General features: G+C 38.8%; 1 protein-coding gene across 4 annotated transcripts in view; it reads left to right on the top strand.

Moving 5' to 3' along the window:
- HSF2 (heat shock transcription factor 2) overlaps positions 1–14254 on the top strand; it is a 53144-nt gene that overhangs the window by 18025 nt on the left and 20865 nt on the right. For all 4 annotated transcript variants that reach the window (XM_081093885.1, XM_081093884.1, XM_081093883.1 and 1 more), the window contains exons 6-10: positions 2593–2654; positions 4842–4929; positions 7330–7478; positions 7906–8145; positions 8791–8896. In XM_081093885.1, the coding sequence (XP_080950011.1) occupies positions 2593–2654; positions 4842–4929; positions 7330–7478; positions 7906–8145; positions 8791–8896 (645 nt within the window). The remainder of the gene's footprint in view (positions 1–2592; positions 2655–4841; positions 4930–7329; positions 7479–7905; positions 8146–8790; positions 8897–14254) is intronic.

The raw sequence follows: 14254 nt of genomic DNA, 5'->3' as shown, positions 1-14254 counted from the left end.
GCTATTCTTTGCTCATGAGTAAATGGGACTCTAAACAGCAGGGTTTTTTGGGGGGTTAGTAGAGCACTTCAGCTTGTCCATGCTCAGAGGTCTTTAGCTAAAAATAGCGTTATGACTGACAGGATTTGAATCTAGTGGAACAGGCTTAGAAAATTGATGAATGGTAGTGCAACCTTTGGCCTATGGTCAAAATAGCTTTTTTTTAAAAATTATTATGCAAGTGAAGTTTGAATGTAAAATTCAATTCTGAGTACAAGTTACATATATTTTTAAAACTTTCCATAGCTAATTTCAACATGCAGTCCTGTTAAGAATACCTGATTTAAAATGATAATGTACCTTAACCTGTTACTTTATTTTAAAAATCTGTTCCTCATTTTTCAGAAAACAATATTTTGCTTAAATATTAACTTAAAATATTCTGTAATTTGTTGTTGTTTTTTCCCCTTATGGCAAGAATAGTTTGTAAAATATTTATATAGCATTTCAATTTTTCATGAAAGCTTACATTCTATCTGCTCAGATTTGAGTTTGAATCTATGTGTTTTGTTGGAGGTTAGGGAGTTTATATAATGCATGATGATAGGCAACCATTTTTTCCTCTATTCCTGGAATTGTTTTTTAATTCTTCAATTTACTCTTGGCCTTAGATTAATTGAAAATAGTGTATGTGAGTTACCTGTTATAGGACTTGTCAGGTGCAGAAGTCAGATGTGGTATATGTTAGATGCCTCATCTTCTTCAGGTTATAAAGAAGATGAGGCATCTAACATGTACTACATGTGCAGTGAGGTGGCACAAGTGTAAAAAGAACTGAGATGTAGAACAAATTTCAGAAGAAATTTAACCAATGATTCATGTTCTTATAAATTCAATTACTAATGTTTCTAGAATTTTCCCATGACACTTTTTTATAAATGAAAAAAAAAAATAATTGAAGTTGAATGATTTCAAAGATATCTTTAAGCATGAATGTATTTTTGTCAGCTCTCAGCATTTTCTTTGAGTAAGCAATTTAGTGGCTAATGTTTTCATATACTCTAATGTCTGACTCTTCCGTTTAAAAGTTTATATTTTGAAGTGATTAAGGAATAAAAGAAAATAAGGAAAAAACAAAACCTCTATAGACAGACAACTGTATGGAGATTATCAGAGGGAAAAGAGGGTTAGCTATGGTGGTGGAAGGAAACTTGACTTGGGGTGGTGAACACACAATATAATAGTATAGCTGACTTATTAAAGAATTGTGCCCCTGAAACCTATATAATTTTATTAACCAATGTCACCCCAATAAATTTAATAAATTATTAAAAATAAAATGAAATGTTTATATTTCTTTTCCATGAAAAAGCTCATATTGATTTGTAAGGCAAACTATTTAGTAACTTCTTTTGGGGAGAACACATACTAAAGATATACAATAGGTTTTTTTATTTAACAGTTCTTTATTTTAATCATGAAATTACATTTCACAAAGCTTACAAGAAACTTTTCTGCACAGAGTATATTGTCCCCCAGTCCCCTTTTTCTTTATTCGTAGCCTCTATACTGTTTTTCATTCTCCATGTGATACTTTTTTAGTTCCTTTAGGAAGTTACAGTATAATTTCAAGGCATACCATATATGGTTCTCATTCACATTTGTACCATCTGGAGCTGGGCCGCCTCCTCAGAATTTAAAATTTTAGCAATTTTAGAGTTGGGCTAAGAATTTGCATGCAATGCTGCTGCTCCATTAAGAAATACTGTCATAGCCCTAACCGGTTTGGCTCGGTGGATAGAGCGTTGGCCTGCGGACTCAAGGGTCCCAGGTTCGATTCCAGTCAAGGGCATCTGCCTTGGTTGTGAGCACATCCCCAGTGGGGAGTGTGCAGGAGGCAGCTGATCGATGTTTCTCTCTCATCGATGTTTCTAACTCTCTATCCTCTCCCTTCCTCTCTGTAAAAAATCAATAAAATACATTAAAAAAAAAATACTGTCATAGAGTATGAAGGAATGTGGCATATCTTTCTCTGTTTAATAGTTTTCTTCCAAATGTAATCGCACTTAGTGCCTCAACAGTTTTTCTAGAATCAGCCAATAAGCTTTCTAACTTGAACATTTTATGATCTATTTTTCTTTTGAGTAAGCAATTTAGTGGCAAAGAGTTAGCAATTTGCTTTTTACTTCTAATTATATTACCTGGTGTAAGAAAAATGTTGCCTGTCAAACACCAGTTGTTGTTTTTGTTTGTTTTATTTTTGCATCATAATATTCTTGAAAGAATTTTAAAAGTTGGGATCTGTATTCAGGCATGCTTGATAAGTATCACCAAAACAAATAACTGAACTGAATATTGTATATGTAAATGGATGGGTTGATGGGTGGGTTAGGCATTCCTATCCTAGGTAGTAGCAGCTTTATCTATCGCAGGTTATTCTTCTATACCAATTTTAAGATGCATCCAAATTTCAAATGTGCTAATATAGGAGAAATTATGTGACTTGGAATAGAGGACATGCAATATATGAATTAATTTTGTAAGACGTGTAATGTGGACTAAAGAACTAAGAGTCTATGATGGAAAAAATTTATATTTATATTTTCCTTTTAGATTGTCCAGTTTATTGTTACATTGGTTCAGAATAATCAGCTTGTGAGTTTAAAACGTAAAAGGTAAGATTTTATGATAAAGTATTTTGACCTACACATGGACAACAAAAAATTTTAGTGTTTAACCATGAATGGCCTACATTTGCTGAGTGTACGCCCATTTTCCTTGATGAACAGTCCTCCCTTGTTAAATTACACTCATGTTTCAAGAGTATGTTACTTCCTCATGCTATCATCCTGCTCATGTTTTTGAAAGATAAGGATAGCCTAAATGATCACTTTACAAATAACATACAGTTAATAAAGAATCTGTATTTCATTACATTAGCAACTTAATGTATCTTTAGAAAACCTGAGTGAAATTGTTTTAAAAGGTTGTATCTTTTAAAAAGAAAACAAATTTTTTTACTTGATCATATGTTTAATGTACTCATAAGGTCTTTAAAAGACCGTATGTCAACCATGGATTGTGGTACCTATAATTGTCAGTAACTACCATTGTTACAACTAATACATAAGAATAATAGACAAAGGAATATTTGGAAGAAGAAAAAGATTATTTTGTAAGGCTAAGATTTTAGCAAAGCTTGGTTATGCTTACAGCTTATGCAGTGGCCTTAATTAACCTACTTCCACTAATTAGTTCTTATGATATTACCTATTTATTTTTTACCATGTAGGCACTGTACTTAAAACTAGACCACCAATTTTACACACCATACACAAACATAAACTCAAAATGGATAAAGGACTTAAACATAAGATGGGAAACCATAAAAATCTTAGAAGTAGCCATAGGCAGCAAATAGCAGACATTTGTCGTAGCAGTACCTTTACCCATACAGCTCCTAGGGCAATGGAAACTAAGGAGAAAATAAACAAATGGGACTACATCAAAATGAAAAGCTGCACAGCAAAAGAAACCATCAACAAAACAAAAAGAAAGCCCACTGCATGGGAGAACATATTTGCCAATGTTATTCCAATAAAGGTTTAATCTCCAACATTTATAGGGAACTCATACAACTTAACAAAAGGAAGATAAACAATCCAATCAAAAAATGGGCAAAGGACCTAAATAGACACTTTTTGAAAGAGGACATAGAGAAGACCAAGAGACATATGAAGACATGCTCAAAGTCACTAATCATCTGAGAGATGCAAATCAAAACAACAATGAGGTACCATCTCACATCTGCCAGAAAGTCTATCATCAACAAATCAACAAACAACAAGTACTGGAGAGGATGCAGAGAAAAAGGAACCCTCCTTCACTGCTGGTGGGAATGCAGACTGATGCAGCCACTGTGGAAAACAGTATGGTGTTCCCTCAAAAAATTAAAAATGGAACTGTCATTTGACCCAGTAATACCACTTCTAGGAATATATTCCAAGAAAACAGAAACACCAATCAGAAAGGATATATGCACCCCCATGTTCATAGCAGCACAATATACAATAGCTAAGATTTGGAAGCAGCCTAAATGCCCATCAGCAGATGAGTGGATTAGAAAACTGTGGCACATCTACACAATGGAATACTATGCTGCTGTAAAAAAGAAGGAATTCTTACCATTTGCAACAGCATGGATGGAACTGGAGACCATTATGCTAAGTGAAATAAGCCAGTCAGTGAAAGATAAATATTACATGATCTCACTCATTTGTGGAATATAAAGAACATTATAAACTGATGAACAAAAATAGATACAGAGGCAAAGAAGCATCGAACAGACTGTCAAACTACAGCGGGAAGGCAGGGGAGGGTTGTGGGTGTGGGTAAGAGATCAACCAAAGGACTTGTATGCATGCATGTAAGGGTAACCAATGGGGGGTGGGTGGTGAGGGCATGTGCCGGGGGTTAGGGGAAGCCAGGGGGAGGTCAATGGGGAAAGGAGGAGATGTACTACTATTTGTAATACTTTAAATGATAAAATTAAAAAAACAAAAAGCAAAAATTAAAAAAAAAAAAGAATTATATAGTTCAGTCAGCAATGAAACATATCTGGAGAGAGTAGTTTGTTACATTTATTATAGCAAAAGTAGTAAAAATGAATGAAGAAATAAGTTTTTAGGCACACTGATCCCCCAGTTTCTATTTCTAAGATATAATCATTTTTAAGAGTTTCTTTTGTATCCTTACTAAAATTTATTTTATCCTTACTATTCATTATTGCCATGAGTGTATTTGTAGTAGAAGCAGTTTAAATTCCTTGTATGTGTGCTTCATAGATATCTTTTGATTTTTAGGCCTCTACTTCTGAACACTAATGGAGCCCAAAAGAAGAATCTATTTCAGCACATAGTCAAAGAACCAGCTGATAATCACCATCATAAAGTAATTTTTTGTTAACTTTTATATTTATTGTCTCAAACTAATTTTTAATAGTTACATTTCATGCACTCAAAGAAGTTTATTGAGTAATAATCTAAGTGCTCATCTTCCAGCTTTATTAAATCACTAGAGGCCCGGTGCACGAAATTCGTGCACGGGGGGGGAGGGGGAGCCCTCAGCCCAGCCTGCATCCTCTCCAATCTGGGACCACTTGGGGGATGTCTAACTGCCAGTTTAGGCCTGAACCCAGGGATTGGGCCTAAACCGGCAGTCGGACATCCCTCTCACAATCCTGGACCATTGGCTCCTAATCGCTCACTTGCCTGCCTACCTGGTCTCCCCTAACTGCCCCCCCGCCCCCCGCCAGCCTGATCGCCTCTCACTGCCTCTGCGTGCCTACCTGATCACCCCTAACTGTCCCCTCCCTGCCGGCCTGGTCACTCCTTACTGCCCCCCCTGCCAGCCTGGTCACCCACAACTGCCCCTCTCTGCCGGCCTGGTTGCCCCTAACTGCCCCCCCCTGCTGGCCTGGTTGCCCCCAACTTCTCCCCCGCTGGCCTAGTTGCCCCTCACTGCCCCTCCCCCCCCCCGCCAGCCTAATCGCCCCCAACTGCCACCCATCCCCTGCCGGCCTGGTCACCCCTAACTGCACCCCCTCCCCCCCGCCGGCCTGGTCACCTCACGCAGCCTGCTGTTCAGTCATTTGGTCGTCCCTCACTAACCCCCCTGCCGGCCTGGTCGTAGGCAGCTATCTTGTGAGGGTTAATTTGCATACTATCTCTTTATTATATAGGATGACTTTTTTCATTGTTTGCATTAGATTATTTTAAAAGCTAAACCATTATAAATATAGTTGTCTCAGTTGCCTGTTCCCAAGTTTGTTTTTCTCCCCCTGTCCAGTCTCCCGTCACCTAGAGATAATCACTGTTTTGAATTAGTATTTATTATTTCCATAGTCATTTTATATATGTGAATCCATGAATATTTGTTATTATTTATATATATCTAAACTTCATACAAATGATATCATTTTATACATATCATTTTGCCTTGTGGCTTTTTTCACTTGGTCTTACTTTTGAGATTTATTAAATCGAGAATTATTTAATCTTAATTACTATATATTAATTGAATATTATGATAATGTAATTATGCCTTCATCCATTGGTTAAAGTTATTTCCAACTTTCATCATAAATGTACACAGACTAGACTTTTTTACTATAGCAAGTTGAAAGAGTATTTTTGTGTCCTGGCCAGCATGGCTCAGTGGATTGAGCGTTGGCCCATGCACCAAGAGTTCACTGATTCAATTCCCTGATGCCTGGATTGCAGGCTCTCTCCAGGGGGAGGCATGCAGGAGGAAGCCAGTCAATGTTTCTGTCTTCACTCCTCCTTTCCTCTCTAAAAATCAATAAGAACATATTTTTTAAAAAATATTTTTGTTTACCTTTATTTTTGTCATAGGCTCACTGGATAATTTGTCAAACTTACATCCAGTGGAAAATTAGTCCAGTCCAGGGTCCAGACTTCTTTAGTATCTGATTATCATTGTTACTTTCACATCTTAGAATTTTAATACTGTTAGACATTTATCATTAAAGTTTCAAGATTTTTGTTCTCAGGAAAATCAGAGTTAACCTAACATCTGGTTCCTCTTCCCACCACTGTTTCTAATAAAAAATATCTAATACTTTGTTTTTAGGATTGAAGATTCATGTATGATATTTTCATTTTAACTCGATTTATATATTTTTTAAAGACTTTACATCTTCTGCCTCTATACGTTCTAGTGTTAAAATTGATAGATTTTTGCTTTATAATAATGACTTGTTTGCTTTAAAGAATTGAATGCTTTTTTGTTAATGTACCTATGGTCTGACTGTAGCTTATCTTTAAAAATAATCATTACTAAAATGCCAGGCTGTTATTTAACTGGAATAGTTGAAGTTTTTTTGTTTTTCTATTTTAAAACCATTTAATGAGTAAGAAAAAATATGTATCAAACAGAGTATCTTGAGTTGAAGTAGTACTATCAGCACAGTGCCCTTCTGGTTTATGCTTGAAAATTTCTGGTGAAATCCTGACTTTTCAGCTTTTGGGTATAGAAAAATACTTGAAAATTTGAAGCTCTTTCTTATATAAGCATTCTGAGGCATGCCATCTTCAAGGTCCTTTAAAAAAAAATAGTTAAGTAGAATGCAGAGAGTATACCTTATACCTCTGTACTACTAGTACTAATTAGTGTGTAAGTCCAAGAAGAGCAGTGAATATATCTGTTTTGCTTACTATTGTATTGTCAACATTTAGTAAACAGTAGGTTCTCAATTAGCATTTTTAAATAATGTTTTGGAGTTAATATAATTTCATTTTTTTATGTATTTTTTTCTCCCTGATTTATTAGGTACCACACAGTAGGACTGAAGGTTTAAAACCAAGGGAGCGGATTTCAGATGACATCATTATTTATGATGTTACTGATGATAATGCAGATGAAGAAAATATCCCAGTTATTCCAGAAACTAATGAAGATATTATATCTGATCCCTCCAAGTAAGGAGATTGAGAAATAACATTTATGAAAATAGTTACTTTTCTTACCAAAGAGCTAAATTCAAAAACACTTTATTCTTCGATGAACTAATATCTGACTCATGTTTGAGTTATTAAACTGAAAAATTAAGCCAAATTATTCAACCAGATATCCCTCCTCGCGCTCCCACCGCCCCCCCCAGCAAAAAAACTCAACAAAAAACTAATGAGAATTCTGATTTTTTAATTTTGTAGTTAAACAGCTTTAATTGATTCTTTGTGGTCTTACATCATATGAACTATCAATATTTGTGATTAAGATACTCCCCCAAGAAATTTAAACCTTTTGATATGTGGTTTGGGGAGAGAATTTCCAAGGAAAAGGAATGGATAGAATTAATTTATTGAGTTGGTCTGTAATTGGTTCTTTCTCCTATTGTTGATATAGCTGTAGCCAGTACCCTGATATTGTCATTGTTGAAGATGACAATGAAGATGAATATGCACCCGTCATTCAGAGTGGAGATCAGAATGAACCAGCCAGAGAATCCCTAAGTTCAGGCAGTGATGGCACTAGTCCTCTCATGTCTAGTGCCATCCAGCTAAATGGCTCCTCCAGTCTGACTGCAGATGATCCTGTTACCATGATGGATTCCATTTTAAATGATAACATCAATCTTTTGGGAAAGTGAGTGTTCATTTAGATGTCTAAATTTATTTTCTTTCTTTATTTCATGTATTCTCTTTCTCTTTGATTGACCTACCTTTCTCATTATGAACCCATGTAGTCTACCTTTCTGTGTTTTGGTCAGGGCTGAGCTCCACAAATGCTGTTTTGAGAAGGAATTAATCATTCCAAGAGTAGTTTGGGGATTTTTTTGGCAGTTCCTCAGATTTTCTTAATGAAATATTTGTTTTGAATGTCCATAAAGTATATGTGATTGTACTTGTGTTTATATCAGGATAATGGAATAACATACCTCTATTGAGAGACTTATTTTTAGCATTAAAAAACACGCACAGAAATTAGTAGCAATGACCAGTAATAAGAAGTTAAACATTTAATAATTTATAATATAGAGGAAAGAAAGAAATCAGTCTGTTTTTGCAAAACCTTTTTTCTGTAAACACTAAAGTTTTATGTAAAAGTGCTGTGAGTTCTTGGTTAACCAAATTTTTAGGAATCCCAAATACTGAATAGGACCTCTAAGATAAGAATTGGTAAGGATTCCACAGTTGCTGGAAATGTTTTGCCTTGCTAGATTGCAGTGTAATTTAAACATAAAAACAGGAAAATCTAATTGATTTCTTTTTTAAAAATCTTTTTCCTTAGGGTTGAGCTGTTGGATTATCTTGACAGTATTGATTGCAGTTTAGAGGACTTCCAAGCCATGCTGTCTGGAAGACAGTTTAGCATAGACCCAGATCTCCTGGTTGATGTAGGTACTTTGAATAATCTTAGCTGTACTGGTAGTTTGTGTGTCTGTGTATGCTATTTATAAATCAGTATGTCATTTTCTTGTATTCTACACTTGTTTTTGCATTTTTAAAAAAATAAATGGTTTTGTTTATCAGAAAGATTGAACAGATGGGTTCAAGACAATGAAGGTAGGTAATCACTACCCATCTATAAATAGCAGTTCAGTTAACCCCCCTGTAACAACATATCAACTCTGTTCAACAGTACTATTAAGTCTTGTCTGGACTTGTTGCTGTATTATGGTTTTCTTTAGAATAAATTTTCATTGAATAGAAATTGGTGGAAGTTACTAATAGAGATATGTGGCCAGAAAACAGCATGAAGGCATTTACTAACTTTTGGAATTAACATTTTCTATTCAAATGTATTATACTTGATATATTTTTATAATGTGTGTGTCCTGTGTCCTAATGTTCTCCTGCTTCAGTCCCCACTACCACCTCTTTGAACTTGACTCCAGTGTTGTCTGGTCTGTGAATCCTCATCTACCATTCCTGGCACTAACCACCTTTCTTGTTCTCGTCCCTTGTGTAACTATTACTCCTCTTCCCCTTGCCTAAAGCTTCCTTTGTGATCTGCTCCCATCCAGATGAATCTGGTTCTCTCCCCATTTTCATTTTCTGTTGTGAACATATTTCTGCCTTTTGAAGGTTTTGACTTTTTTTTTCTCTCCTTAAAATGCTTCTCTCATGTCAAGAGTATACAGTTTTTGTCCGTTGAAGAGCTTCCCAATGAGGCTAAAAGGAATTAGTTCTTTCTTCCTCTTCAATCTTAATTGACCACCTTATCTCTCTACTCATCAGTCTGTGTGTCATAAGACTTTATCATCTTTCCCAAACACTCAGTGCCTCTTAGGATGGATTTCATCTTCTTTGAAGACTTCTTTTCCATGCCAGTCTACGTTACCATCTTAGGTGAATTCAGCATCCATGTTAATGACCTACTTCAACTTGTTAACAGTAACTTGACTTACCTTCTTGATTCTATCAGTCTTAATCCCCACTCTGAACCCAGATTCCTTTTAGAATATCTGTCCCTTAGATCACTAAGAAAAAAATAAAATCCTATAACCTCTACAAATCCTTGTAATCTTCAACTAGGTTATTTTAATTCAACTTTGAAACATTTATCATACTTGTTTGTCCTCAAGGCCTCATCCAGCCAGCTATTTCCTATTCACAAAGGATAATTCACCTCTTCCTGGTCTTCTCATAGATGTGGAATCTCATCTTACAGGAAGTACTTCCTCTTTAAAGCCAATTTGTACACATCCTCCCTGCATCTTAGTTTTTCTATCTCTATCCTTGATCTTTCCCATCTGCCTTTAATGCTTCCCCATCTTAAAAAGCATTTTGATATGTTGCTCTGCTCATTTCCCATTCTGCTTTTCTAATCCTTTCACTCATTTAGAAATGAGTGGCTATATGTGTTACTTCTTTTTTACTCTGTATTTCATTTGAAACCCTGTATTATCTTCTTATTTACTCTAAGCTTGTGCTGCCTTGGTTTATCCATAGTAAGTAGGCTGTGATTTCCTGTGATCTCCCCCCCTCCCTAATTAAGGTCACTGGGCTAGTGGAAGAACATTTGTTTTGAATCAGATTTGGGTTCTACTTTTGGCTCCTCTTACTATACTAGCTATGTTATTATTAACCTTGGAAAAATTAAGCTCTCTTTCCAAGTTTCCCTATCTATAAAATGTAGCTAATGCCCAGAAGGGCTGTTATAAGAATTATAAGTAATTAGCAGTATTATTATTTATACTATTAATTTTCTAAAACAGAACTTGTTCTGTTGATTTTAGAAGCCCTTGGACCTTTGTTATCTCCTGTCACCCTAAACATTCTCCATTTCCTCTAAAAACTTCTTTTTCTTGCTGTTTTCTACTTCTACTTGGGTCTTCCCCAAAGGTACTCAGTCTTTTATCCTCTTATTTTCTATACCTCTTCTTTTTCTGTCCTTCCTCTCTAAAGGGATTTGTGCTTGTAGAATTGCTCTTAAATGTATATCTCCAGCTCTTAATACTTTTTAAAGTAAACTTGCTTGAATTCTAAGTCCATGCCTTTAAGAGTCATCAGATCTTGCCTTAGATTCTGTTTAATACCAAATTTTTTTTATTTTCTAAGCTAGATACCCTTTTTAGATTTTAATTTTTGAAGTGATACCAGACTTCACTCACCCAGGATAGTAATCACAGAGGCATCTTGGCTTCCTGATCTTTATCTCATCATTCAAGTCCTGAGTATTTTTCAAAATAGCATTCACAAGCCACCCCTGCTTTTTGTTTCTAATATTGGCTCTCTTACCTAGACCTTAATTATCTCATCCTTGAATTATGCTGTATTGTTATAAATAAAAAAATCCACCTATAGGTTGCTTTGTTCTCTGAGATGGCAAAGATAATAAGGGATAAATAAGTATGCTGAAGAGTTCATGGATTCTCTCTGCAAAGTCCAGTTATGAGTGATCCCATGTGGAGTCGGCAGAATAGGTCTGGCCATAGAATTCAACCCAACTGTGTCAGCTCCTCCTCTTGATCTACTTTTTTTTAGTTCAGACTATGCATCTGGTGGGAATACACGAAGGCCATCCTGAGTCAGTGTGTAGGAGGAGTGGGCCAAAAATGAGTGGGGATCTTTCACTGTTGGGCCTCTTTAGGTGCCTCTCTCTTTAGGAACAAAATCTGGTTAGGCCTCTAAGCTGAACTGCAGAGACTGGCAGTCTCCTATAGCTACCTGAACCGAGTCTCTTCCTATTCGAAGATCAGTAGGTGATAAAGTTAATGAAAGAAAAGAAGGAGCTGGGATATCTTTAGGTCTACCATGAATGTGGAACTTTGAGAGAATCAGTGTCTAGACAGGATAGAGGAGGAACCTGCCTGTGGCCTCTGCATTTCATTGTATCCTGTAAACTGTTTGTTGTGCTTGTTCTCTGGAAATACTGAAATTGCCAAATTTCACTGCTCCATCCACTTATTACTGTGGAGAGAATGTGGTCTTGTTCCCTGACTGGCCTTGCTTTACTTTTTGAACCTTATGTACACAACTTACTATTCAACTTAGAACTTGTGTGTTATTTGGACTGGTCATCTTCTTGGTTGTTGCTAATGTTACAATGTATTTTTTCCCCTTCCTTCCTTCCCAAGTCATTAACCATTCCCCAGGGACTGACACAGGTTGCATAGCTTTATCCAGATATTTTGTTTATTCTGTGTATATTTGTGTATGTTTGTGTCTGTGTGTTTTTCTTCTTTCTTTCTCTTAACTCCTTAGTGCTTTTAGCTCCACCATCCATTATTATTATAGTACGGATTGTATATGAGCATATGTTACTATTTGCTGCTGTTCTTGTCTTTTAGATTGTAAGCTCCTGAAGAGCAGGAATAGTGTATTCATTTTATATTTATGATGTTAATTATTGTATGGTCAATAAATCCTATGGAATGAATAACTTTGACACTTAGCAATTTAAACAAAAGTTATGTCTGTAAACTGCCTGGCCTGAGGAGTACAGTAAGCAGTGATTTTAGCATTTATAGCTTCCCTTGCTAGGCGTGGTGAAAAGAACCAGCAAGGAGGTATGCCATTTGTAATCTAGGAGCCACTATCATAGAACAGATTCCATAAATTTATCACATGATTAGCAAATAGTCAGTGAAGACAGTGTCAGGGCAATGAACTCAGTCCTGGTTGGCACTTAAGGCCCGAGGCATTTAGGGAGAAGAAAAATAAAGGAAATGAAGGAGAAGGGAGCTGTGGAAAACCACCATTTGTCTCAAGTTTTTACTTTATAGTTTTATAGAGAAACTAGAGGCCCAGTACACGAAATTCGTGCACTGGAGGGGAGGGGGGAGGTTCCTTCAGCCCAACCTGCGCCTTCTTGCAGTCCAGGAGCCCTCGGGGGACATCCAACTGACGGCTTATTGCTGCCACGGGCCTGGCTTCTGGTTGAATGGTGCTCCCCCTACAGGAGCACACTGACCACCAGGAGGCAGCTCCTGTGTTGAGTGTCTGCACCCTGATGGTCAGTGTGCGTCATAGCGACCAGTCGTTCTGCCGTTCGGTCGATTTGCATATTAGCCTTTTATTATATAGGACTAGAGGCCCGGTGCACTAAAATTTGTGCACTCGGGGGGAAGGGGGGTCCCTCAGCCCGGCCTGTGCCCTCTCGCAGTCTGGGACCCCTTGGGAGATAACGACCTGCTGGCTTAGGCCTGCTCCCAGGTGGCAGAGGGCAGGCCCAATCCCTAGGTGCAGCCCCTGGTTGGGCTCAGAGCAGGGCCGATTGGGGAGTTGGGGCGCCACCCCCTGTCATGCACAGAGCAGGGCGATCAGGAGGTTGTGATGCCACCCTCAGTCACACTCAGGATAGGGCCAATTGGGGGGTTGGGGCACCGTCCCCTGTCACACTCAAGGCAGGGTCAATGGGGAGGTTGCAGCACCACCCCCTGTCACGCACAGAGCAGGGCCAATCAGGGGGTTGGGGCACTGCCCCCTGTCACTCACAGAGCAGGGCCCATCAGGGGGGTTGGGGCTCTGTACCCTGTCACGCACAGAGCAGGGCCCAACAGGGGGCGTTGGGGCTCTGTACCCTGTCACGCACAGAGCAGGGCCCATTAGGGGGTTGGGGCGCCGCCCTCTATCACCCACAGAGCAGAGCCGATCAGGGGGTTGGGGCGCCGCCACTCTCACACTCAGGGCAGGGCTGATGGGGAGGTTATGGCTCTACCCCGTCACAGAGCAGGGCCCGTGGGGGGGGGGGGTGTTGGGGCGTCGCACCCTGTGACACACAGAGCAGGGCCGATCAGGGGGTTGGGGTGCCGCACCCTGTCACACACAGAGCCGCAGGGCGATCAGGAGGTTGGGGAGCTCCCCCCTATCAGGCACAGAGCAGGGCTGATCAGGGGGTTGGGGCGCCTTCCCCTGTCACGAACAGAGCAGGGTAGATAGGGAGGTTATGGCCCGCCCCCTGTCACACACAGAGCCGCAGGGCGATCAGGGGTTTGGGCGCTGCCCCCTGTCATGCTGATCCCGGTGCCGGGAGGCCTCGCGGCTCCACTGATCCCGGTGCTGGGAGGCATATTACCCTTTTACTATATAGGGTAGAGGCCTGGTGCACGGGTGGGTGCTGGCTGGTTTGTCCTGAAGGGTGTCCTGGATCAGGGTGGGGGTCCCCACTGGGGTGCCTGGCCAGCCTGGGTGAGGGGATGATGGCTGTTTGCAGCTGGTCACACATCCTTCAGGGTGGAGGTCCCCACTGGGGTGCCTGGCCAGCCTGGGTGAGGGGATGATGGCTGTTTGCAGCTGGTCACACACCC

Source organism: Myotis nattereri, assembly GCF_964212035.1.
Source record: "Myotis nattereri genome assembly, chromosome: 6".
In the NCBI taxonomy this organism is placed as follows: domain Eukaryota; kingdom Metazoa; phylum Chordata; class Mammalia; order Chiroptera; family Vespertilionidae; genus Myotis; species Myotis nattereri.
Note: the sequence above shows the minus strand (reverse complement) of the source record. Positions and strands in the feature narration are given on the sequence as shown.